This window comes from Bos javanicus, chromosome 17 (genome assembly GCF_032452875.1).
Source record: "Bos javanicus breed banteng chromosome 17, ARS-OSU_banteng_1.0, whole genome shotgun sequence".
In the NCBI taxonomy this organism is placed as follows: domain Eukaryota; kingdom Metazoa; phylum Chordata; class Mammalia; order Artiodactyla; family Bovidae; genus Bos; species Bos javanicus.
In genome coordinates this window covers 61,616,214-61,640,515 of record NC_083884.1, presented here as the reverse complement: position 1 = coordinate 61,640,515, position 24,302 = coordinate 61,616,214, and the positions used below count along the sequence as shown (strand labels likewise).

Genomic DNA, 24,302 nt, shown 5'->3' with positions numbered 1-24,302 from the left:
CTAATTTCATGGCTGCAATCAGCATCTGCAGTGATTTTGGAGCCCCCCAAAATAAACTCTGACACTGTTTCCACTGTTTCCCCATCTATTTCCCATGAAGTGATGGGACCTGATGCCATGTCTTAGTTTTCTGAATGTTGAGCTTTAAGCCAACTTTTTCATTCTCCTCTTTCACTTTCATCAAGAGGCTTTTTAGTTCCTCTTCACTTTCTGCCATAAGGGTGGTGTCATTTGCAATCTGAGGTGATTGATATTTCTCCCGGCAATCTTGACTCCAGCTTGTGCTTCTTCCAGCCCAGGATTTCTCATGATGTACTCTGCATGTAAGTTAAAGAAGCAGGGTGACAATATACAGCCTTGATGTACTCCTTTTCCTATTTGGAACCAGTCTGTTGTTCCATGTCCAGTTCGAACTGTTGCTTCCTGACCTGCTTATAGGTTTCTCAAGAGGCAGGTCAGGTGGTCTGGTATTCCCATCTCTTTCAGAATTTTCCACAGTTTATTGTGATCCAAACAGTCAAAGGCTTTGGCATAGTCAATAAAGCAGAGATAGATGTTTTTCTGGAACTCTCTTGCTTTTTCGATGATCCAGTGGAGGTTGGCAATTTGATCTCTGGTTCCTCTGCCTTTTCTAAAACCGGGTTGAACATCTGGAAGTTCACAGTTCATGTACTGCTGAAGCCTGGTTTGGAGAATATTGAGCATTACTTCACTAGCGTTAGCAAATGGTAAATTTCCTGAATGTTATAATGGTATTGTGGTTATGAAGGATGATATCTTTTCTCTTATATGATCATCTGTAGTTTTTAGGGTTGATCGGTCACGATGTCTTCAGTTAACCTGCAAATTGTTAAGCAAATATATGTATTTAATTATAATAATAATATATTATATTTTTAATATATATTAGAGAAAATTAATAAAATGTGACAAAATGTTAGCAATTGATGGCAGGCATATGAGTATTTACTTCACTATTCTTGCAACTTTTCTTGAGGTTCAAAATTTTGAAAAATAAAAAGTTCGAGGAATTCCCTGGTGGTCCAGTGGTTAGGGCTCCGTGCTCTCACTGCCGAGGGCCTGCATTCTATCCCTGGTTGGGGAACTAAGATCCCTCAATCTCAGAAAAAGAAAACAAAAGTTGGGAGGAAGAGTGCTATGGCAAGGTTTGAGTAGGCAAAGGAGGGTGCCTGGCCCCTTTAAGATGGCCCCGCCTTTCACGTCCCGCCCCCCAGAGCACCGCCCACCCGGAAAGGCTTGTCCCAAGCCCCGCCTCCTGCCGTATCCAGCCCGCTCCAGCTTGCCCAGGCCCCGCCCTCCGCAGAGGAGTGCTGTCACGTGAGCCGGTGCGGCGCCCAGCTCCGCGCCGTCATGGTGGCCCCTATGTATGGCTCCCCGGGCGGCCGCCTGGCCCGGGCAGTGACGCGGGCGCTGGCGCTGGCCCTGGTGCTGGCCCTGCTGGTCGGGCTGTTCCTGAGCGGCCTGACCGGCGCGATCCCGACCCCGAGGGGCCAACGGGGACGGGGGATGCCGGTTCCGCCCGCCTCCCGCTGTCGCTCGCTGCTCCTGGACCCCGAGACGGGCCAGCTGCGCCTGGTGGATGGCCGCCACCCTGACGCCGTAGCCTGGGCCAACCTTACCAACGCCATCCGCGAGACCGGGTAAGGGTTGGCCGGATCTCGCGCGGGTCGGCCGGGGGAGGGAGTTGCGTGGGCGCCGGGCCTCGCCGGCCCCTAGGACCGGCCTCCTGCCGGTGACCGAGTCCCATCCTGTCTCCCTGCGGGTCAGTTTCCCTCCTCTGAGGCTGCAGCGCCGTGGTTGGGTGGGGCCAATGCAGCCTCCCTCAGCTCACAGGGGCCAGTCCTTTGCCTTCAGCCAGGGATGAGAGGACCTCTGTTTCCCTGGCGACACAGTAATCCCCACATAGGCCAGCACTTTCCTCCTCCAACCCCCGTCTCACTCCCAGGGACCGGAGGGATAGTAGTACCTCTCCAGGAGAAATTCTCATTTCCTTGTTTGTAGATTACCCTGTGGGTGCCAGCTCCACCTGCCTCCTTTCTGGAACCAGAGCAGCAGGACTGAGCTTGGATTCTAGGCCAGTCTGAAAACAGAGAGTCCCCAAATTCACAAAGACCCAGATGGTATCCTTGCTTGGCTTCTGCTCCCCGCTTCCCTCCTCTCTCCTGGTCCAGGGGAAAGTCGCTTGTCCAGATGCTTAGTGTGGAGCCAAGGACTCCGTCTTTGGCAGTCACCATCACTGTCCTTGTCACTGGGGTCTGGGCTGTCATTCTGATGTCTGGCTCTGACCTAACTCCTCTGTCTGGGCTCTCATTTCCCCATCTTGTGGCTTGGAATTTGAGGATATGCTCTGCCTGGGAAGTTGGGCGGTGCCTTTCTCAGGCCTTGTACCAGGGCCTGTGCCCATTCATTCATTCATTCACTCACCTGGTGTGCTTGGCCATGGGGACACAGAGTTGAGGGGGCCCCCATTCAGTGGGGGAAACTGTGAGGAGGGAAAATCCTGGAAGTGGGGAACATCTGCCTCATAGGCTTGTCAGCAAGGCCCAAGCCCAGGCCCCAGGCTGTTGGAGGTCTTAGGGAACCCTATGTGTCCCCTAGGCCCTGCCCACACTATCCCATCCTGGACTCATCCAGTTTGCTGGCATGCATTCATTCCTGCAGGTGTTGGGGAGACACAGGACACTGAGGACACCCCAGTTCTGGGGCTTTATGGCACTTGGGAGGGTGTTAGACAGATAGACCTGAGATCGTGGGAAGAGGATTTACTGCAGACACAGGAGCTGAGTGGGGCTAATCTGGGAGGGCTCCCAGGGAGAGGAAGCCACAGGGTAGGCTGGCATCTACAAAGAAACCAGAACTCTGTGAGATATGACTCTAGAACCTGGTGACCCAGTCTCTGCTGACTCATATATTTTGGCCCTGCTTAGCAGAGCTAACGGAGAAGGCACTGGCACCCCACTCCAGTACTCTTGCCTGGAAAATCCCATGGACGGAGGAGCCTGGTGGGCTGCAGTGCATGGGGTCGCAAAGGGTCGGACATGACTGAGCGACTTCACTTTCACTTTTCACTTTCATGCATTGGAGAAGGAAATGGCAACCCACTCCAGTGTTCTTGCCTGGAGAATCCTAGGGACAGGGGAGCCTGGCGGGCTGCCGTCTATGGGGTCGCACAGAGTCAGACACGACTGAAGTGACTTAGCAGCAGCAGCAGCAGCAGAAGTGACTTAGCAGCAGCAGAGCTAAGAGAGAATGACAGTCTTTGCCTGGATATCAGCTGGGAGGAGGCACAGAGGTAAGGCTCAGCATGGGAGAGGGGCTTTGGCTCCAGCAGTTCCCCACTGGGCTGTGTTGCTGTCAATTATGGAAAACAGAAAAGTGGGGAGAGGGCTCCCATGATTGTGCTGGATGGAAAGTTCTTCCAGGCTCAGCTCTGGTGCTGTGTGACTTGGGCAAATCACTTCACCTGTCTGAGCCTGTTTCCTCCCTTGAAGGTGGTGTTCGAAGGAAAATTCAGGGGGATCACAGAATACCTCTGTTTATTTACTAAAGGAAGGAGTGGATGAAAGAGAACCCTGGTCTCTTCTACACTCCTTGTTCTCACTTCACTGTTCCAGCATCTTTTCTGTCCACTCTGCCCCTTTCCTTCTGGGTCTGACAGCATTTGGGACTATGATGGAGGGAAAATTGCATGGGAAGCCCCCATTTTATAAGCTGGAAAACTGAAGCCCTCAGACACCCTCTTTTTTTAATTTTTTTTGGCTGTGCTCTGCAGCTTGTAGGATCTCAGTTTCTGGACCAAGAATTGAACCCAGGCTATGGAAATGAAAGCACTGAATCTTAACCACTTGACCACCAGGGAATTCCTCCCGAAGATACTCTCTTGAGAGTGTGAAAGTGAGATGAAAGAAAGACATCTGGGGGATCCTCTTTACTAAGCACCTGAACCTCTGATCTGGGGTCGACTGACTTGTCTCAGTTTTTGGAGAGTGGAAATCATGATTTGACTCTTCTGTTCGCCTAGAATTGATATCTTTCCTTTCTTTCTGTCCCTGAGTTTTCACCAGATCTGGAATTTTCAGGATAACTTACATGGTCCCTTCACCTATAATCTCTCCTCTTTCAGTTGTGCCATAGCTGACTGGACTGACACTCCCCATGAAGCCTGAAACATTTAGGACTTGACACTTGGCGGATCAGAGATGCCCCCAGAGGCAGCGCCTGCCCCAGCCTGGCTCTGGCCTTGGTCCTGGGGAGGCTGACCCCTTCAACCTTACCTTCTCTGACCTGATCCCCCCCCAACCAGCTATTTGATCTAAATTGCCTTCAAGTTGAGAGAGGAAGTAAATACCAATAAGAGGGAATTAACCTAATAGGAAGCTGGGAAACAACCCAAATCTACCACCCAACAAGCAGAAACACAGCCCAGTAAAATGGCTAATTATCACTCAACTCTTTTAAAAAAATTTTTATTGAAGTATAGTTGATTTACAATGTTGTGCTAGTTTTAAGTATATAGCAAATTGAATCCATTATATGTATTCATATATCCACTCTTTTTTTCCTTAAGATTCTTTTCCCATATGGGCCTTTAAAAAGTATTGAATAGAGTTCCTTGTGCTCTACAGCAGGTTCTTATTTGTTATCCAAGTGTTTCTTTGAAAAGTCACAAAAGATCAACTTCAGTTCAGTTCAGTTCAGTTGCTCAGTCATGTCTGACTCTTTGCGACCCCATGAATCACAGCATACCAGGCCTCCCTGTCCATGACTAACTCCCGGAGTTCACTCAGACTCACGTCCATCGAGTCAGTGATGCCATCCAGGCATCTCATCCTCTGTCATCCCCTTCTCCTCCTGCCCCCAATCCCTCCCAGCATCAGAGTCTTTTCCAGTGAGTCAACTTTTCGCATGAGGTGGCCAAAGTACTGGACTTTCAGCTTTAGCATCATTCCCTCCAGAGAAATCCCAGGGCTGATCTCCTTCAGAATGGACTGGTTGGATCTCCTTGCAGTCCAAGGGGCTCTCAAGAGTCTTCTCCAACACCACAGTTCAAAAGCATCAATTCTTCGGCGCTCAGCCTTCTTCACACACCATCATAAATGGAAAAGGAATGATAGCCACAGATAAGGTAGTACATCCCACATAGTAGAAGATGTCCAGGGCACGCTATACGCTGAAACGGCAGTGATGGGGAAGGGAGATTTGTGACCTGCTCATGTCACGGGCTTCCCTGGTAGTTCAGTGGTAAAGAATCCACCTGCCAATGCAGGAGACATGGGTTTGATCCCTGGGTTGGGAAGATCCCCTGGAGAAGGAAATGACAACCCACTCCAGTATTCTTGCCTGGGAAATCATGGACAGAAGAGCCTGGTGGGGTACAGTCCATGGGGCTGCAGAAGAGTCAGACACGACTGGGCAATTGAGCATGCACACATGCTCATTTCACAAGAATGGTCTGGCTTTTTCTTCTCAAACGTGGCCTCTTCATTAAACCCTGGAGTCATCTCAGACGTATTTGTTGCCCCTGACATAAAATCACAGTGTGGGCCATAGACTTTCCAGAAAAAAAAAAAAATATTGAGGAAATAGATTCAGTGCAGCTGACTTTTTTTTTTTTTTTTTTTGTCAAGCAAGTGCATTAGAAACAAACCAGAACAATATTTATCGATCTCTTCCCTATTCATCTTCTAAAGCGATCAGCTATTTTAGAACCAAACAAGCAGGAAGGCCATGATCTCTGAATCAAGAATAGTCTAATGGGAACATTTTTCTTTAGAAACACTCTCTTCTCAGTAGTTTGTTTTTTGTTGTTATTGTTGTTGTTTTTTTGTCCAGGAACTGGGATAGTATCTCAAACTTGTCAGCCAGCATGGCAGTGAGGGATTCCAGAAGTCATTTGCTGATGTCCAAAACCTTCCCATTTTACAGATGAGAAAACTGAGGCTGAAAAAGTACGAAGGTTTGGTTTGCAGCAAGGTTTCAGGTTTAACATCAGAGAGATCTAGGTTCAGATCTCTATCCGGACACTTACTACAGGTGATCAGCAGCTGCTGACTGACTTTAGTGGTGAGAATGGTGACAGCCTTGCAAGGTTCTGGAAAAGAATCATTTGATAAGGGCTTAGGGCCTGAAGCAACAGAAGGATCCTCAGAGAGCAGCCGCAGGGGCTTTAGCACTAAAATCCCTTCCAAGGTCTTTCCAAGATGTTCTGGAAAGATAGGCTGAAACCCACCTGACCAGATTTTTGGGGACTCCGGTGAAGTAAATAAACTTCACCATCCAAATGGAATCACCCCGGTTGCCCTTTGGAATAAGGCAGCCCAGGGAGGAAAGCAGGAGGCACTGTCTTGAACAGGGCACTGTCTTGACTCATTCCTTATTTACAGTACCGTGGCCTGGCTCGGAGTGGATTATTCCTGTCCACTCATTCTTTTCCTTTTCATCCAGCTTGAAAGAGTCACGCTGCATTCTTTTATATTTTTGTACTTAATTATTAGGTTAATAGTTAATAGTACTTAATTGTTCTGGGCTTCCAAGGTAGCGCTAGTTGTAAGGAATTCACCTGCCAATGCAGGAGATACAAGAGATGTGGGTTTGATCCATGGGTTAGGAAGATCCCCTGGAGAAGGAAATGGCAACCCACTCCAGTATTGCCTGTAAAATCCTATGGAGAGAGGTGTCTGGTGGACTAGAGTCCATGGGGTTGCAAAAAGTCGGACATGACTGAGCACACACTTAACTATTGATGGTAAAAAAAATTCTAGCAGTTTAGAAAGGTAAGATGGGATGTGGAAGATAAACCGTGCCCCCATTCTTTCTTTTCATATATAAAGCCACTGTAGTTCTTTCTTCCAGAATTTTCTGTGCCTAACAGGCCTAAACATATATATATATATATACATGTGTATGTGTACTGGTGTGTGTCTCTGTGTGTGTGTGATGCTTTTGAACGTGAGGCAATCCTGAATCTACCATTTGTCCTTCTCTAATCCTGTTTGTTATTTTTTGGAGGAAAAAAAGAAAAAACCTAGTGTCTGACACCTCCTTACCCATGGCAGCCTGCCATGAGGTTCTCTACGCCCACAGTGTCTATGTGTAGGTTATTGTGTTAGGCCCCTAACACCAGATATTTCGAGAGGGTCCAGGTTTCTCCAGCTCTACTCAGAAATGCCAGGGATTTCCCTGGCGGTCCAGTGATTAAGACTCTGAGCTTCTACTGCAGGGGGCACGGGTTCTATCCCTGATTGGGGAACTAAGATCCTGCAAGCCAAGCAGTACAGCCAGGAAAAAAAAAGGTTGCTGTGAACAAGGACCCTCCTACGGCTCCATAAGGGCTGTGAGAGTCCGGGTCGCAGGGTGAGTTCTCAGCCACTGCCTGAGTCCATGGACTCAGCACCATGGCCCTAACTGAGCCTGCTCCCCGCCAGAGAGCTTTTAAGGAGGGCTGTCTGGAGGAAGGCCACTGACCTTTCAGTTATCACCAAGGCTTAGCATCTGAACAGCTTCTTTTTTGGTTTTAGGTAATTTGTATACATTTTCTCTTGATTCCTTGTGATTTTTTTTTTTTTTTGGTCATAAGTGAGTGTACATACTGAGCCCTGTTTGAAATCCACCAAATCTACTGGATCACTCCAAACCTCCCCTCTCAGATTCGTGATAAGACATGTATTTAGTGGCTGTAAAACGTGAGTCCTCTTCTGGCACCTGCCATGGCAACCCTCTGAAGTGGGAGTCACCTTGCCCATTTTGTAGATGAGAAAACTGAGGCCCAGAGAGGGCAATTTGCCCAAAGGTACACAGTCAGTAACAGACAGACCTGGGGATTCAAAGTCAGCCTGAGAGAGCCCAGGCTCTCTTTGTCTTCTGCTTTCCTTAAAATTTAAGACCTTTATTCTAGGCTCTTGCGTTTTCCTGTCCTTATCTGTGATTCTGTGTGAGTCATTACCTGGAAGTCCATGGCTCTCGTATTCCTTTGGTAAGAACTAATCCCTTCACCTTTAAGGACTAAACAGTTGCCCACAAAACTCAGTTAAGTTAGAGGCTCAGAGCACATGCTCTGCAGTGCTAGTCTCAGCTCCTTCACTTACTTGCTGTGTGACTTCGGGCAAGTGGCTTCACCTCTCTGAGCCTCGGGTCCCACATCTGTACATGTTGGAAGAACTTAGAGAGAGAGGTAAACATGTGATGTGCCTAGCACTGGGAGTTGTTGTCCACTGTCGGGGCCCCATAACACGTCCCCACAGCTCCTTTTTATCTTGTGGCTCAATTTCTTTGCTTTGGAACTTTCAGAGCTTGCCCTTCTTTCTTTTACTTTCCCTCTCCTCCCTCTGACCCCCTTCTTCCTGCAAGCTCCTACTTAAACTTTAGAACCCAGAGCAGCTATCACCTCTTCTGAGAAGCCTTCCTAGATTTTACTCAGTAGCAGCAGGAGCGTACCTCCTCAGGGTATCCTTTTCTTGTCACAGCAGTTGCATTCATTCTTGTATGCCCTTTGTGTCCGGCTCCCATAGGTGCTCACAGAACCTCAATTGGCGAAACTTTGGGGTGTGAGCGTTCGATAGTCATTATCTCTGCTGTATATTCTCTAGGGCAGAGCTGTTCTTGTCCTGGAGCTCTTTGGTGGGTTTGTAGCCAACTCTCCATGGGACAGCCCTGGCTCAGCCTGGCTCTCCTGTCATGTAACCTCTTCAAGGTTTCACTGGTGTCTTCTTCGCCCTCATTTTCTTAAAAGAAATTACCTTCACAAATGTTTTCCTTAGTTACAGAAGTCACCTGGGTGAATATTTCTCTGTCCTTGGAGCAAGGATGAAATCCAGAACCATAAAGGAAAGATAGGACAAAGCTGAAAACCACTCCATGGCAAAAAAAAAAAAAGGAAAAACCTGTTAAAATACAGGCATTTTCCATATCAGTGACAAGCCAGGGCTAATATGTATAGAGAGAATTTCACCAAATGAGACGTCCATATGCTGCAACTAGAGAAAGCCCACCACAGCAACGAGACCCAGTGATGCCAAGAATAAATAAATGAATGAATTGTAAAAATTAAAAAAAAAAAAGATATGGAAATGACTAGAACAGTGCCTGGCGCAGAGGAAACCCTCACTAGGGAGTAGCTGTATTATGGGGGCAGGGCGGGGAGTAAGGGTTAGTTCAGCTCTGTTTGTAAGCATCTGTTAAGAATAAAAATCCATGTATCCTTTGACCCAGCAGTTCCGCTTTTAGGGACTCAGCCTGAAATGTGCACGGAGGCAGACCGACAGACATCCATGTGAATGGCAGTTCGTCACTGAGTTGTTTTCTGTGGTTTAAAGCTGCAGATAGCCGCAAGCTGAGCTGAGCACCTGTTTCACGCTCGCCCCCTCGCTGACCAGGTGTCCCCCTCTCTCCCTCTGCAGGTGGGCCTTTCTGGAGCTGCACACGAACGGCCGCTTCAATGACAGTCTGCAGGCCTACGCCGCGGGCGTGGTGGAGGCTGCTGTGTCCGAGGAGGTGAGGGCCTGGTCAGTCGGGGAACCCGGGACTCCCCCCACCCAGCAAGTGTGTTCCCTAGAGAGCTTCGGAGGGGTCTGAGATGTGCGTAGGGGGCTCTCCCCAACCCCCAACCTTCCATCCAGTTGGGAAGAAAAGGCTCACCTGTTTTTGTTGAACATTTACCCTGGGTACTCTCTGATGCATGTGAAAACACATAACGCATTTGCCGGGGTCCAGCCCCGGCTGATCCAAGGAGTTCGAAGCGGGGACAGCGTTGGCGAGGATCAGAATACAATAGCTTCAATTAGATATTAATTAGAGATGTAAAGAGTAATAGAATGAGGATGGCTCAGTAGGAAAATTCAGTGGAGAAAAGATGCTGAGTAGCTTGGTTTACGCGGGAGACCAATAAAACTTCAAGACAAGAAGCTTGCACCACTTACGTAGGCCGCAGGCGTCCTTCCGTTCTCCCGAAGGAGAGGAGACACTGAGACCTCCCCGGTCAGATCTTAGAAGCCCAGGCATAATTAGTAAGCATGGCGGGTTCTGCGCTCCAGATGGAGACTCAGCCAGAGTTTGAGAGAGAGAGACATGGGGAGACCAGTCTTTCGAGGAACTGATCCCAATTCTTTATTTTCCATGGTCTACTTTTATACATTGAGATGTTATGCAAAAGTCACACGGGGTCAGCAGTCCTGACTTTTATCAAAGTCAGGTGCTTCATACAAATGTATACAGAGGTCTTAGGGGTGTTACATCATCTTCTGGCCAGGGGGCCTGCTGACAATTTATGACCCTCTCCTTGTGACAGCGGTCAGTCAACCAGAACACTTATTTCTCCAGGGGTGATAATTTTTGAAACAGACGCCACCTTCTGAAGGTACCAGATAAAGTTACATTCCTATAGGGTGAGGGTGTAGTGGGTTTTAATTAAGAAAAGAATTTACTTAGCCTAAGGTCCAACGTGACTAATATCAAAGGTTAATACTTATTTCTTCTATATATTCATTAATGTGTATAAGGGCAGGGGATGTGGAGACTTAGCAGCGAACATTGGCTCAACAAATGAAAAACCCTTCACCAATACAATTTCTAATCAGCCCACTATACTTATACTAATGGTTTTCTAACTTTTCTAAGGAACCTGTTTTTAGAAGGTTTAAAGCATCTCTTGCCTCTCACGGTTGGGAGGCTGTGAGCAATCACATGTGGCCGGACAAGCCTGTCAGGCAGGCTAGAGAACCTTAAGAGGAGTTTGTAGGTTAAAACACTCTTGTCACGCCCAGGAATTATTATTAACTGGAGCTCTAAGTTAACTCCTTCTCCGAAAGAGGTGGTGGGGGACAGCCCCCCATAAAGTCAGAGGTGTAGGTGAGAGCACAAAGTAGTAAAGTAGGCAGGCTCTGGTTATGGGGGTAGATGCTCGAGGATTTCCAGGGGGACTCCTGAGGCTCGATCCCGCCTTTGCGTATGCCGAGCCTCCTTCCTCATGACCTTTGCCACGGGCGGAGTGCCTCACGCTGGCCCCCAACATGCATTTCCAAGTTACAAAGCTTAATAATAAAATAAATGCCCCAACTAAACCCTGGAATGTTACTAATATTAATTGAAACCCCCTTCTCAGCACCATTCCCTGCCTCCCCAGCCCAGAGACACACACCAAACTACAAGGGGTGGCTGCCGTTCCCATTCCCTTTCATTCATTCATTCATTTTTATTGAGATAGAATTCCCATGCTATAAAATTCACCATTTTAAAATGTGTACACTCCAGTGGTTTTTACTATATTCGTAAGGTTACACGACCACCACCACTATCTTAATTCCAGAACATTCTCACCACCCCAGGAAGAAACCCCACACCCGTTAGCAGTCACCTCCCTTTCCACCCCTCCACCCGGCCCCTGGCAGCCACTAATCTACTTTCTCTCTCTACGGATTGGCTTATTCTGGACAGTTCCTATGAAAGAAATCATACAATATGTGGCCTTGTGCAACTGGCTTCTTTCACTTGTTTTCAAGGTTCCTGCACATTTTAGCGTGTGTTAGAACTTTATTCCTTTTTATGGCCGAATAATATCGCATCTTAGGGATAGACAGTTTTGTTTATCCATTCATCAGTGAGTGGACCGAGTTATTTCCACTCCCTTCCTTGGGTTAAATTGGTTTTACTACATCTGATGAAACCGTAAACAAGCTTTTGTGTTGCTTTAACTGCTTTGGGGCTGTTTAAAAGTGGTAGTCACACCTTTCAGAAGGCATGGGGAATGGGTGAGGCTGTGGTGTGCCAGCCGTGCTCCCACAGGGTGCGTGGGGACGTGACACCCCTGCTGGACGATAAGTCGGTGTTAGCCTGTAGAGTTGAACGCACACATACCTGAGGACCCAGTGGCCCCGCTCCTCAGGCGTGTACCCTAGAGATGACCCGAGGATGCGTGTGAGGGGTTCAGAGCAGCCTCTGAGGTGGGAACACTCAAATGCCACCAGCAGGTAGCCCCCGGGCAACTGGCTTGCGGTACCAAACACAGTGCAGGATGATAGAGCTGTGAAAATGAACGCCAGCGTGGTGGGTCTGATACGCATAGTGGTGAGGGGGACAGAGCGCATCAAGGAGACGGGGTACGGCCAACAGCCGTCTGTAAACTCCCTCTCCTCTTTCTGACCCCCAGTTGCAGTTGAGGTGCCCTCGTGGGACCTCAGTGTCTGGGGAGAGGTCAGACACTGGGTCAGGCCCTCATGGTTTGGGGTGCCCAGTGGTAAATGAGGCACGATTCCACCTCTCATGGTCCTCATAGCCTGAGCCAGGAACACGGAGGCAAGGCCCAATGTGGTTCTCACATGAGGAACCCCAGACACACGTGCCAGGCGCTTTGCCCATGTTATCTCCCTGAGCTTGCACACCAGCCCCCAGGGGAGGTGGATCAGCTGGGGTGGTGGAGGCGACCGGGGTCTTGTGGTCTTTGATCCTCCAGCCCGGTCCAGGCTAGTTCATGTGACAGCGGGGGGCGGGGAGAACCGGCATGAGATTCTCTTGCCAAGTTCACGGTGGTGTCCTCAGTGCTTGAGGCAGGACATAGTAGGTACTCTACGAAATTGGTCATTGACTGACCGACCACATGTATAGATTGCGGTGAGGGTGGGGTGAGGGCGGGGGTCCCCAGTAGCAAAGGAGGCGTCATCTAGGACAGACGGTGAATGCTGAAGGCGTTCAGAAGCGGGAGGCGGCCAGGGGCATTGGGCCCTGTTGGGAGGGAGTAAGAGTGGCTAGGTGAGGAGGGCCCTGGGGGACAGAAGCCGGCATGGGCAAAGGTGCAGGGGTGTCTCCACCAGGGCTCCTTGGACTCTGGAGACCTGGATGGGAGTGGGGGCTCTGAGCCCGAGTCGGGGGTCAGGGGGTCCTCGGGGAAGAGAGCAGCCCTGCTGCCCCACCCCTGCCCTCACCCACCTCACTCCCCCACTGCCCCCAGCTCATCTACATGTACTGGATGAACACGGTGGTGAATTACTGCGGCCCCTTCGAGTATGAAGTCGGTTACTGTGAGAGGCTCAAGAACTTCCTAGAGGCCAACCTGGAGTGGATGCAGAAAGAGATGGAGCTGAACAATGGCTCTGCTTACTGGCACCAGGTGGGTGCAGCTGGCACCAGGTGGCACCAGGGGGGGCTGGGGCGGCAGGTTGGGTCAGTTTCAGGGACCTGCTGCCACTGCAGCTGCCCCTGTTCCACTGGCCAACCTGTCTCCCACTCCTATCAGCCAGCCCTTTCTTCCTCCCTCCCTCACCCATCCACCCATCTGCCTACCCATCTGCCTGCCTGTCCATTCTCACATTTGTCCACTCTTCCCTCCCTCCATGTCCACCCTTCCCTTTCTCCCTCCTATACATCCATCTCTCCACCGACCCATCCATCCATCTCTCCATCCACCCGCCCATTCTTCCATCCATCTCTCTACCCACCCACCCATCCATCCATCTCTCCATCCACCCGCCCATTCTTCCATCCATCTCTCCATCCACCTGCCCATTCTTCCATCTGTCCATCCATTTACCCATCCATGCATCTCGTTTGTCAGCTCATTTGTCCACCCTCCACAGCCTGTCCATCTTTCACTCTCCTCTTATTCATCCATCTGTCACCTACCTGCCCATCTTAGCCCTGTCGTCAAGATCTTCTGTCCACCCACCTTGTTGCTATATCCTGTTTGGTTACCTGTCGTGGCTCATCATCTACCTGTCTGTCCATCTGCCCTCCCTTCTACCTGTCTAGCTGTCTTGCTGACTGACCACCTTCCCTGCTTCATTCCTCATCTTTCTGATCAGAGTCTTGGCGCTCATCCGTCTGTCCATCTGTTGGTCCATCCCCTCTGCTCTGTCTCAGCTCTTCGTAAATCTCACCAGGGGCTGCCCTCTTGTTCCAGGGTGATGCCGCAGCCCATAATGTGGCCTCAGAAGCCCCCGGCACCCTCTCCCTCCCCAGCCTGTTGACCTTGATCTGTGCTCCGGCCTCTGGCCTCCTCCCAGTTCCTTGAGGAAGATGTGTTACCTCTTGCCTCGGGGCTTTAGAAAGTGCTGTTCCTTCTGCCTGGAACGCTCTTCTTCCTCCCCCTCCATCCGGCCCCCACCACCACTCCTCACGGCCGCCTGCCCTCTCTGCCCTTCCTGGTAGCACTCTTACAGGGCATTCAGTGCCTGTCTCCAACCGGACTCAGGCCCCATGAAGACAAGGCAAGGGACAAGGCCGCTGTGCGGGCCCTAGTACCTAGCACAGGGGCTGGCGCATTGTCGGCGCTTTATAAGTGAAGGTTTGTTGCGTATTGACAGATGAGGGAATGAATCCATCCTGTCCTGTGCATCTACTTCAGCACCTGCCTGAGCATCTGTCCTTCTCTCCACTCTCCTGTCCATATAGATGATTGCCTTTCTTTCCGTCCTCTTGTTTACTTCAGCAGCCACCATCTGTCTATCAGTCCTGCCCGTCCATCCATCTGTCCTTTTGTCCATCTGTCTTACAGATGCTTGCTAAGTGCCTGGTGTATGTTCAGCCCAGGCCAAGGCCCCATGGGGACCCAGTGTTGTACTCCGTGGTTACAGAAAGTGACAGTGCCAGTGGGGAGAAGTCAGCCACACGAGACCAGTGCCCTGAGCCAGCAGCATAGCCAATAACGGAACTCAGAACAGGGAGCGGTCCACAGTGGGCCAGGGCAGGCTGGGAGGCTTCCTGGAGGAGGTGGCTTTGGGCTGGGCCCTTACAGGGGGTTATTTGGGGTTGGCACAGAATGGAGACAGGCAGTTAGGTGATGGCAGGAGGGTGCTTAGCTTTGAGGGGTAGCTGTGGTTAAGGAGGGGGTCAGGGCTGGCTGGAGCCTGGAGGGTGCATCTGAGCCTCTCTTGCCAGACCCCCCCCCCCCCGCCCCCCGCCATTGCAGGAGAAGGTATGAGCCTGGGGGAGAGGCCTCACCCTCCCTCTGCCCCCACCCCTTGCCCCCCTCCCCAGGTGCGGCTGACCCTCCTGCAGCTGAAGGGCCTGGAGGACAGCTATGAAGGCAGTGTGGCCTTTCCAACTGGGAAGTTTACCGTCAAACCCTTGGGGTTCCTGTAAGTGCCACCCCCAGAGTGCATAGGGCAGGGGAGAGGGCCATGCGCCTTGCAGTCAGACTGGTCTGGGTTCCAGTACCAGCCCTGCCACGTCCTGGCTACGTGGCCTCCGACCGGTTGCCAGATATCCCAGTGCCACAGCTTCCTCCTCTGTGAAATGGGTACATAATGCAGGTGTGGTAGCCCTCCAGCACCCTGGCCCTCCACAGCCTGTTGCAGATCTCTGGGGACCTTGAAGACTTAGAGGTGGCCCTGAATAAGACCAAGACCAACCATGCTATGGGCTCTGGCTCCTGTTCAGCCCTCATCAAACTGCTGCCTGGCCAGCGTGACCTCCTGGTTGCCCACAACACCTGGCACTCCTACCAGTACATGCTGCGCATCATGAAGAAATACTGGTTCCAGTTCAGAGAAGGGCCCCAAGGTGGGTAGATGTGGGTGGATCTCTGTGTGTGGGCGTGTCTGTCGGTACACAGCGTGCACAGTGCTAGGAGGTGTGGGTCTTGGCCCTGTATACACTGGGGTCACTGTAAGGCCACGCTAAGGGTTCATGTTATTGTTAACTTATTTATTTCCTTTTAATTTTTATCTCACAAAGTGTATCAGCAAGCTAGTGCTGCATAACAAATCACCCCAAATTTAAAACAAAGGTTTAAAATAGCCATTTGTTTTTACTCACTTGTCTGTAGGTCACCTGTGTGGTTTTGCTCTTCTGAACCAAGCCTCCTGACCTTGGCCAGGCTCACCAGTGCTTCTGTATTCAGCTGGGGTGGGCTGGCTGACCTAGGATGGCCTCATCTGCATGTCTTGGGGTTGCTGTCGGCTGGGATGACGTGACAGCTGGGCTATATGGGCATTTGTCCTCCCACATGCTAGCTCAGGCTTGTTCCAGTGACATCTGGGCCGGGAAGTGTGGAGCGCCTCTTGAGGGCCCACCGAAACTGGCACAACATTCTGGTGCTCAAAGCAAGTCAAGGGACCAGTTCAGATTCAAGAAGTGGGGAAATAGGGACTTCCCTGGTGGTCCAGTGGTTAGACTTCACCTTCCAATGCAGGGGATGAGGGTTTGATCCCTGGTCAGGGAGCTGAGATCCCACATGCCTGGAGGCCACAAAACCAGAACATAAACAGCAGAAGCAATATTGTAACAAATTCAATACAGACTTTAAAAATGATCTACATCAAAAAACAATCGTAAAAAAAAAACCTACATAAGTCATACATGTATGTCATAGAAAACTGGAAAACACAGCAAAACAACACACACACACAGTAAAAGTCTTTGGAGCACTCCGCAACCCACAGGGGGTCATTTCTGTGAACATTGAGTTACTTTGTTTTCCTGGACTTTTAAATAAAATGTACCTCATCGTTCGATTTGTTTAAACATTTTTTTATACTAGTAATGTGTCAGTAGGTTCTCCCTGCCACAAATTCCAGCACTGGAGATGGAGAAATGCATCTCCCTCGATGCCCTCCTCCCGTATTCCAGACCTCTCCTAAGAGGACAGCGCTGATGCCATTTTGGTTTGGATGCGTCTAGATTTGGGGGGATGCATTTATACGTGCATCTGTGGACCTCCTAAAAATTAATAGACTTGAGACTGTCCTGATGGTCCAGTGGCTAAGGTCTGTGCTCCCAGTGCAGGGGGCCTGGGTTCAATCCCTGGTGGGGAACTAGATCTTACTTACATACCGTAATAGGGAGATGCTGATCAGAGAGGACCAGCTCCCAGTTAGAAGACAAGTAAGATTTTTAAAGTCTACTTACCCTGAAGCACGCTGTGGTGACTGTGGTTAACAACACAGTATTGTATACGCGAAACCTGCCAAGACAGCAGAACTTAAGTGTCTTCACCACACACGCAACAAAGGTGACTGTGAAATGATGGATGTGTAAGTTAGTTGATGGTGGTCATCCTTCCACGGTGTCTACATCTGTCCCAACATCACCGAGTGTAGCCTTAAGCACAATTTTTATTTATCTGTTATACCTTGGTAAAGCAGGGGATAACCACCTCCCCCAGCACGGAGTGTGTACTCTGAGACTTCTGGGTATTTGCTCTCTGAATTATCTTTTTTTGCAGTAGATTTTTGCAGTAAAAAAGGAAAGCCAAAAAAGGTATAATAATTAAAAAATTGTATATCCATTTTGCCACTAGCTTTTATACAAATGGCCTGGTTTGCTAACTCTCAGAAAGAATGGAGTGGGGGGCTTCCTCTGATGCCTGCTGCCCCACCTGGAGACCCCCGAGTCTTGTTGGGTGGAGGTGCAGGGGTCCTCATATGGATTTGTCTGACCAGCCCCCACCCCGCCCCAACTTGGGTTCACTCTCGCCCTTGCAGCGGAATCCACCCGGGCTCCTGGCAACAAAGTGATCTTCTCATCCTACCCTGGCACCATTTTCTCCTGTGATGACTTCTACATCCTTGGCAGTGGGCTGGTGAGTCATCTTCTGTGTTACCTTTCTCCTGCCTGGGCAGCTTCTCACCTGGCAGCTCAGGTGTGGCAGGTGGACAATCCCCCCGCAACCCCAGCATGAGTCCATCCTCCACCAGGGGGTGCTCTCAAAAAACGTAGCTCCCAGGCCCCAGACCCTGCGGTTGACCTGGACTTCTGCATTGTCACCCAGCTCTTGGGAAATTGTTGGTCTGAGCCCTTTAAAAATATCCTCTGCCCAAGTGACCTCATTTGGTGTTTATATATTTAGGAAAAGCCATTTCTCTCTCCACCATGACTCTGCTCTTCCTTGTTCTGCTTTTCTTCTTGTTTTTCACAAAGCCCCCTCTCAGCCTGGCCGGGTTCTCTGAATAAATGTTGTTTATTCCAGTGTGTTGTTTTTATCTGTTTTCCTGGCTGGGTGCCAGACTCTCAGAAATCTGTTCCTGGCACCCCTGGTGGATTTCAGCAAGCCCTGTGGTCACCAGGGCAACCCTGCAGAGGAGAAAAAAACATCCCTTAAAAAACAGCCTAGAAGCAGAAGACACCAGTTCTGGTGAGGGGGATGGAAGGCCTTTTTTGTTTCTATTAGTCTATGAGAGGAGCAGGGCATTTAGTCCCCCCAGATGTGGGAACAAGCCTGAGAGGGGCCAGGCAGTGGGTGAGGGGGCCCCCTTGCTGTGGTCTGGGGCTGGGAAAGCAGGAGTGAAGCCTGGGGAAGGACAGTGGATCCTTGCAGGATTGATCCCTGTTTGATTCTGTTACCTGGAAAGTGTCCAAATGGGAAATTTACCTTCCTTTGGGGTTCTTAACTGTTTCTGTGCCACGGGCTCCTTTGGCCATCTGGGGAGCTGTTGAACCCCTTCTTAGAATAATACTTTTAAATGCATAAACCAATATACAGGGTTATAAAGGAGACTAAGTACATTGACATGCATTTATTGAAATAGTATTTAAGTAAGCTTTTAATGTAATATACAGACGTACCTCGTTTTATTGGATTTTGCAGATACTGTGATTTTTACAAATTGAAGGTTTTTAACAACCTGCAAGTCTATCAACACCATTTTCCCACCAGCATTTGTTCACTTTGTATCTCTGTGTCACATTTTGGTAGTTCTCGCAATATTTTTCATTTTTTCATTATTATTGTATTCGTTACGGTGATCTGTGATCAGTGACCTTTAATATGACTATTGTAATCATTTTTTTGATTTGTATTGTTTTTGTCTTTTCTATTTTAAAATTAAGATACGTACGTTGTTTTTTAAGATACTACTATTGCACATTTACACTAGATTATAGATTAGATAGCATTTGTTCACTTTGTATCTCTGTCACATTTTGGTAATTCTTGCAACATTTTTATTTTTTTCACTATTATTATTTTCATTGCAATGATCTATGACCAGTGATCTTTAATGTGACTGTTGTAATCAGTTTTGTATTTTTGTCATTTCTATTTTTAAATTAAGATATGCACATTGTTTTTTAAGACATAATACTATTGCATATTTATAGTGGATTTAGAGTAGATTGCACACTTACAATAAATTATATAGATTATAGTATAGTGGAAAGGCTTCCCAGGTGGCTCAGTGGTAAAGAATCCACTTGCCAATGCAGGAGACACGAGTTCAATCCCTGGGTCAGGAAGATCCTCTGGAGAAGGGCATGGCAACCCACTCCAGTATCCTTACCTGGACAGAGGACAGAGTCGTGGACAGAGGAGCCTGGCAGGCTGCAGTCCATGGGGTCATAAAGAGTTGGACTTGACTGAGTGAGCACACACACACACACACACACGGTATGGTGGAAACAACTTCTTTATGAGCTGGGAAGTAAAAATTCATGTGACTTGCTTCCCTTCACTATTCGCTTCCTTGCGGTGGTCTGAGAGCCTGCAGTGTCTCTGGGGTCTGCCGGGAGATGCTGCTTTTTTAGCGTGTTAAAAAAGAAACTGGTTACAGGTGGGCTACCTGCCATAATTTGGAAGTTACAAGGAGCATAACCCATCTGAGTTGTGTGCAGTCCTGTCGCATGGTGGGATAACATCCATGACATCTGTTGGTGACCGTCTCAAGTACCGCTAATAACATTAGCGTGTCACCCACGTTAACAGTGGAAGATGCTGCGTTTCGGTTTGATGGTAATGCAAATAAAGGTGTACTGTTTCTGCACTCACGTCTGTAGACTCCCTAAATACTGCTTCTGAGGCCAGTTTAAAAAAAAAAACTAGTCAACAGTTGGGAGCCACGAATGACGCAACATGCTGCCACTAAATGGCAGCATGCCCCAGCGGTGAGTCAGGTGACCCTTCAGTGCAGCAGCTTCTGGTCTCCCGCAGGTGACCCTGGAGACCACCATCGGCAACAAGAACCCGGCCCTGTGGAAGTACGTGCAGCCCACGGGCTGTGTGCTGGAGTGGATGCGCAACGTCGTGGCCAATCGCCTGGCCTTGGACGGGGACTCCTGGGCCGACATCTTTAAGAGGTTCAACAGTGGCACGTGAGTGGACACCATGGCTCCCCCACCCAACCTCCCCACTAATGCTCAAGACCCTGGGGGGACCTGACGTGGCACCAGGGCCACACACCCCACCCTCTTTGCAGAGTCCTCTTGTTTCATATGTGGGGAAATGGAGGCACAGGGAAGGAAAGGGTTTACCTCTCTCTCGCAGGCTCCTCCACCTGGGGAAGGCTCCCAGAGAAAGGCCAGGAAGAAACGTGGAACTCGAGAGCTCTGGGGATAGTGGGGAGGGCCGTCTGAGGAGGTGGACATGGGTGGATGGGACCCTGGGAGCCAGAGACACCAGAACCGGATTGGACAGGGTCTTAGGACGTTGGGCAGAAGAATCGACCTTTGTTCCAATAAGCACTAGGGAGCCACAGACTCCTCTGGAGCAGGTAAGCAGCATGATAAGAGGAGAGCGTGAGGACAGCTGGGTGAGCCAGTGTCCAGGTGATGGTTGAATGGCTGGACACACCCAGAGCACCCTGGCCACGTGATTCCTGGCTGTGTGTGGCCCTGGGGGCAGCGGGCGGCTGGGGCAGCAGCCCCGGCTCTGTTCAGCTCTCCCTCCTGGGGTCTGGCAGGTACAACAACCAGTGGATGATCGTGGACTACAAGGCATTCGTCCCTGGCGGGCCCAGCCCTGGGAGAAGGGTGCTCACTGTCCTGGAGCAGATCCCGTGAGTACCGGGAAAGTGGCAGGGTGCCCCAGCAGAGGGAACTGCCTTGGCAGAGGCCCGGAGGCCGCTGAAACTGTGTGTGGGAGGGGAGACCTCAGGAAGGCGAGCCCGGAGGAGAAGGCAGCTGCAGATTGGGCTCAAGATTTGGGACATAATCTACCCGTGGGCAGTGGGGAGCCTCCGGGGGTCCTTGAGCACGGCAGTGCCTGCAGGAGCCCTCTGTCTCACTATTTGCGCCCCGTTTGTCTTCCTGGTCGCAGGGGCATGGTGGTGGTGGCCGACAGGACCTCGGAACTCTACCAGAAGACCTACTGGGCCAGCTACAACATCCCGTATGTCCTGCTTCCTAGTACTCCCCTCCCTTTGCTCAGCTCTCCATGCAGAGGAGGGGTCCTTCCCTGGTGATTCTTTCGTTCCACCCTGGGACTTCCCAGGCGATTCAGTGGGTTAAGACTCCATGCTTCTACTGTGGGGGGTGTGGGTTCAGTCCGCTGGTTGTGGAACTAAGATCCTGCAAGCCATGTGGTGTAGCCAGCGAAGGTGGGGGGGAGGGGAAGAAAAGAAACAAAAAGTAAAATTCTTTCAAAAAAAGAAAGAAACCCACCCCACCCCTCTCTTCACCAGGAAAGCCCTGACAGTTTAGGGGTACAGTCGTGAGGTGGGCATCTGTAGGGCCTCCCAGTCTGCACCCACCACAGGGTGGTGGGGAGTGGCCTGCCTCAGGTGCCGACCCCTGCCGTGGGCCCCCAGCTGGAGTTGCTTTAACCGGCTGCACAACCAGCACCCCTTACCCCTCACGGTGCTCTTCCTAGATTATCTCCTTTGATCTGTACAACTACCGCATGTGGTAACCACGGCTCCTATACCCATTTCACAGATGATGAAACTGAGGCCTTGAGAAAGTACCTAAAGTTCCCAAGGTTCCATAGTTGGTCAGTAGTGAGGTCAGAATTTGAACCCCACATCTCTTGGAGCCCAGACCTATTACTTGGCCACCCCACCAAACTTCCCAGCAGCACAAACAAAAGACATGATTACTGTTATCCTGACTGTCAGGGTCGTTGGTGTTCGTGTCCTGGCACGACTGCCCTCTTTGCCTCCCAGGCCATGGCCAGGTAAAGTCAGTGGAGGTCGTGAGTGACCATCCTCGTCCCCGGCAGGTCCTTTGAGTCTGTGTTCAACGCCAGTGGGCTGCCGGCCCTGGTGGCCCGCTACGGGCCCTGGTTCTCCTACGACGGGAGCCCCCGGGCCCAGATCTTCCGACGGAACCACTCGCTGGTGCACGACCTGGACTCCATGATGCGGCTTATGAGGTGTGAGGGGGCGACCGGGAGCCCAGAATTGTGGGGCGGGGCTTTATAGTAACTCATTTCAGCCTCCCAACAAGCCAGGGGGGCGGCAGAGGGTGATGCATCCACAACAGCGGGACTGAGGCGTCAGCAGGATCTTGGACAGCCAAGGGCACAGAACGTACCCCTGTGGTCCTCGGGGAGCACGCTCTCCCTCGGGCTGCAGAGAGCCATCCCATACTCACAGTGATGTGGGCGTATAGCAAGCACTGTCTGAACTCCAGGAAATGCTGTGAAGGGACAAAGCGGGGTCTCCAGCCTGGCCTGGAGTGGGGGCCCAGAGGGTTACCCGGAGGGAGGGATGGCAGAGCCGAGGGCTGAGTGATGGGTGTGGAGTGACCAGCCGAGGCAGGTGGGTGACGGAAGCCCAGCTGGCACGTTGAACGCAGGAGGCCGGGTTAGGGGGCTGCCGCATGGAGTCCGGTCTCCCCTCCCAGCACAACTGGTGTTTCCTCTCCTTCCACGTCCAGGTACAACGACTTCTTGCACGACCCCCTGTCACTGTGCAAAGCTTGCACCCCCAAGCCCAACGGGGAGAACGCCATCTCGGCCCGCTCCGACCTCAACCCTGCCAACGGCTCCTACCCCTTCCAGGCTCTGCACCAGCGCTCCCACGGGGGCATTGACGTGAAGGTGCTGGGCTTGGGGGGCTGTGGGTGGGGGGGTCAGAGTTGGGGGGGAGCCGCAGGGCTTCCTGGGTTGGGATGACTTAGCCACCTGCCCTCCCCGCACCCGCAGGTGACCAGCACGGCCCTGGCCAAGGCCCTGCGCCTCCTGGCAGTCAGCGGCCCCACGTGGGACCAGCTGCCTCCATTCCAGTGGAGCACTTCACCCTTCAGCGGCATGCTGCACATGGGTCAACCTGACCTCTGGAAGTTCTCGCCCATCGAGGTCTCTTGGGACTGAGCTCCGTCTCTGCTCTGCTGCCTTCTGCCCCCGCTGACCCCAGTGGGGACCACCCGACTGGCTGCCACCCTGCCCTCCCGCCTGCCTCCTCCGCAGGGGAGGGGGCATCGTTGCCCTGCTGTGCCCGGATGGGGACCTGGCCCGGGGCCAGGTTCACTCTCATCTGGGCGGCCTCCAGGGTGGGGAACGGAACCCCAGGGGGCGAGGGACTGACTCTTTCCCCTGGCTGGGTGATGCAATCCCTGTCTGCCTCTGTGTCTCTCTCCTGCTTTTTTCACTACCACCCTCGCGTCCTGGGACCCGGTTCTGGGCCCCCAGTGGGGCTGGCAGGAGAGGCCCCAGTGCCTACATCCCAGCACTGTTCCTTCCCGTGGCTCTGGAGCTTCGGCTCCTGATCAGCGTCACTCCTCCCATCCCCACCCCAGCCCGTCCGCTCCCTAGGGAAGGAGAAACCCTGTTTCTCCTCCTGGAGGACGGAAACTGGAAACCCTACAAAAAACCAAAGTTTCTGGCTACCTGTGGCAGGAGGGGCCCAAGCATCCTGGTCTCCCCAGGGCCAAGCAGGAGTGTCAGCCCCTTGGCTCCAGGCTCGTGGCCCCGCCCCCCAGCACCGGCCTGCCCTGGCCTCTGGGCAGGGCCCACAGGCCCCCTGCTACAGGAACCGCACTGCAGGCTGTGCCACCATTAAACCAGAGAGGCCGAGGCCCCTGTGCTGTGCTTCTTGGGGCGGCGGGGACGGCGGGGCGGCGTCCTTTCTCTTCTCAGGTTTGAGTTCCGACCGTTCACCCGTGCACCCTCCTGTTCATCCTTCTGTCTGAGCGTCTATACAGACACGCAACTGCCAACCCACCCACCCCTCGTCCGTCTGCATGGTCATCCATCCGTTTGTCCGTCCGTCTTCCATTTATCCATTCATCCACATATCCATCTATCATCCAGCTATCACTCCCATCTACCCATGCATCCATCCACCCATATCTGTCCATCCATCTAGCCATGTGCTTATTGAACACCTACTTTGTTCTGGGTCCTATTGTAGGGCTCTGTTAACCACCAAGTCCTACCCTCACCTTCCCAAGTCCTACCAGGGGTGGCGGTGGGGGAAGACAGATCAATGCAACAGAGTCCCTCCCCATCCGATCTTACCCAGAGCCTCCACTGGAGACAAGACTCGTGCCATGCTTGGGGAGAGGAAAGCACATAGCCCTGGAGTCAGAGGCCTGGGTTCGAATCCTGTCTCCAGCTCTTACTAGTTACGGTACTTCTCTGTGCCTGCATTACCTCAACTGTTAAAATAGGTAATGACGTAAGCAGCATTTCTCTGCGTGTGTGT

The 24,302-nt window shown here is 51.3% G+C and overlaps 1 protein-coding gene across 2 annotated transcripts; it reads left to right on the top strand.

Moving 5' to 3' along the window:
- The first annotated feature begins 1,318 nt into the window (after positions 1-1,318).
- On the top strand, positions 1,319-23,672 carry PLBD2 (phospholipase B domain containing 2). 2 transcript variants are annotated; one of them, XM_061384920.1, is made up of 12 exons: positions 1,319-1,661; positions 9,417-9,510; positions 12,959-13,117; positions 14,983-15,083; positions 15,293-15,507; positions 17,430-17,527; positions 19,871-20,031; positions 20,619-20,714; positions 20,975-21,046; positions 21,875-22,027; positions 22,534-22,696; positions 22,802-23,672. In XM_061384920.1, exons 1-12 carry the CDS (start codon positions 1,372-1,374, stop codon positions 22,967-22,969), a joined length of 1,770 nt encoding a protein of 589 aa, XP_061240904.1. In that variant the 5' UTR covers positions 1,319-1,371; the 3' UTR covers positions 22,970-23,672. The 2 variants fall into 2 exon arrangements, with proteins under 2 accessions (XP_061240904.1, XP_061240906.1); XM_061384922.1 differs by having other exon boundaries at positions 1,323-1,661; positions 17,433-17,527.
- The last annotated feature ends 630 nt before the right edge of the window (positions 23,673-24,302 follow it).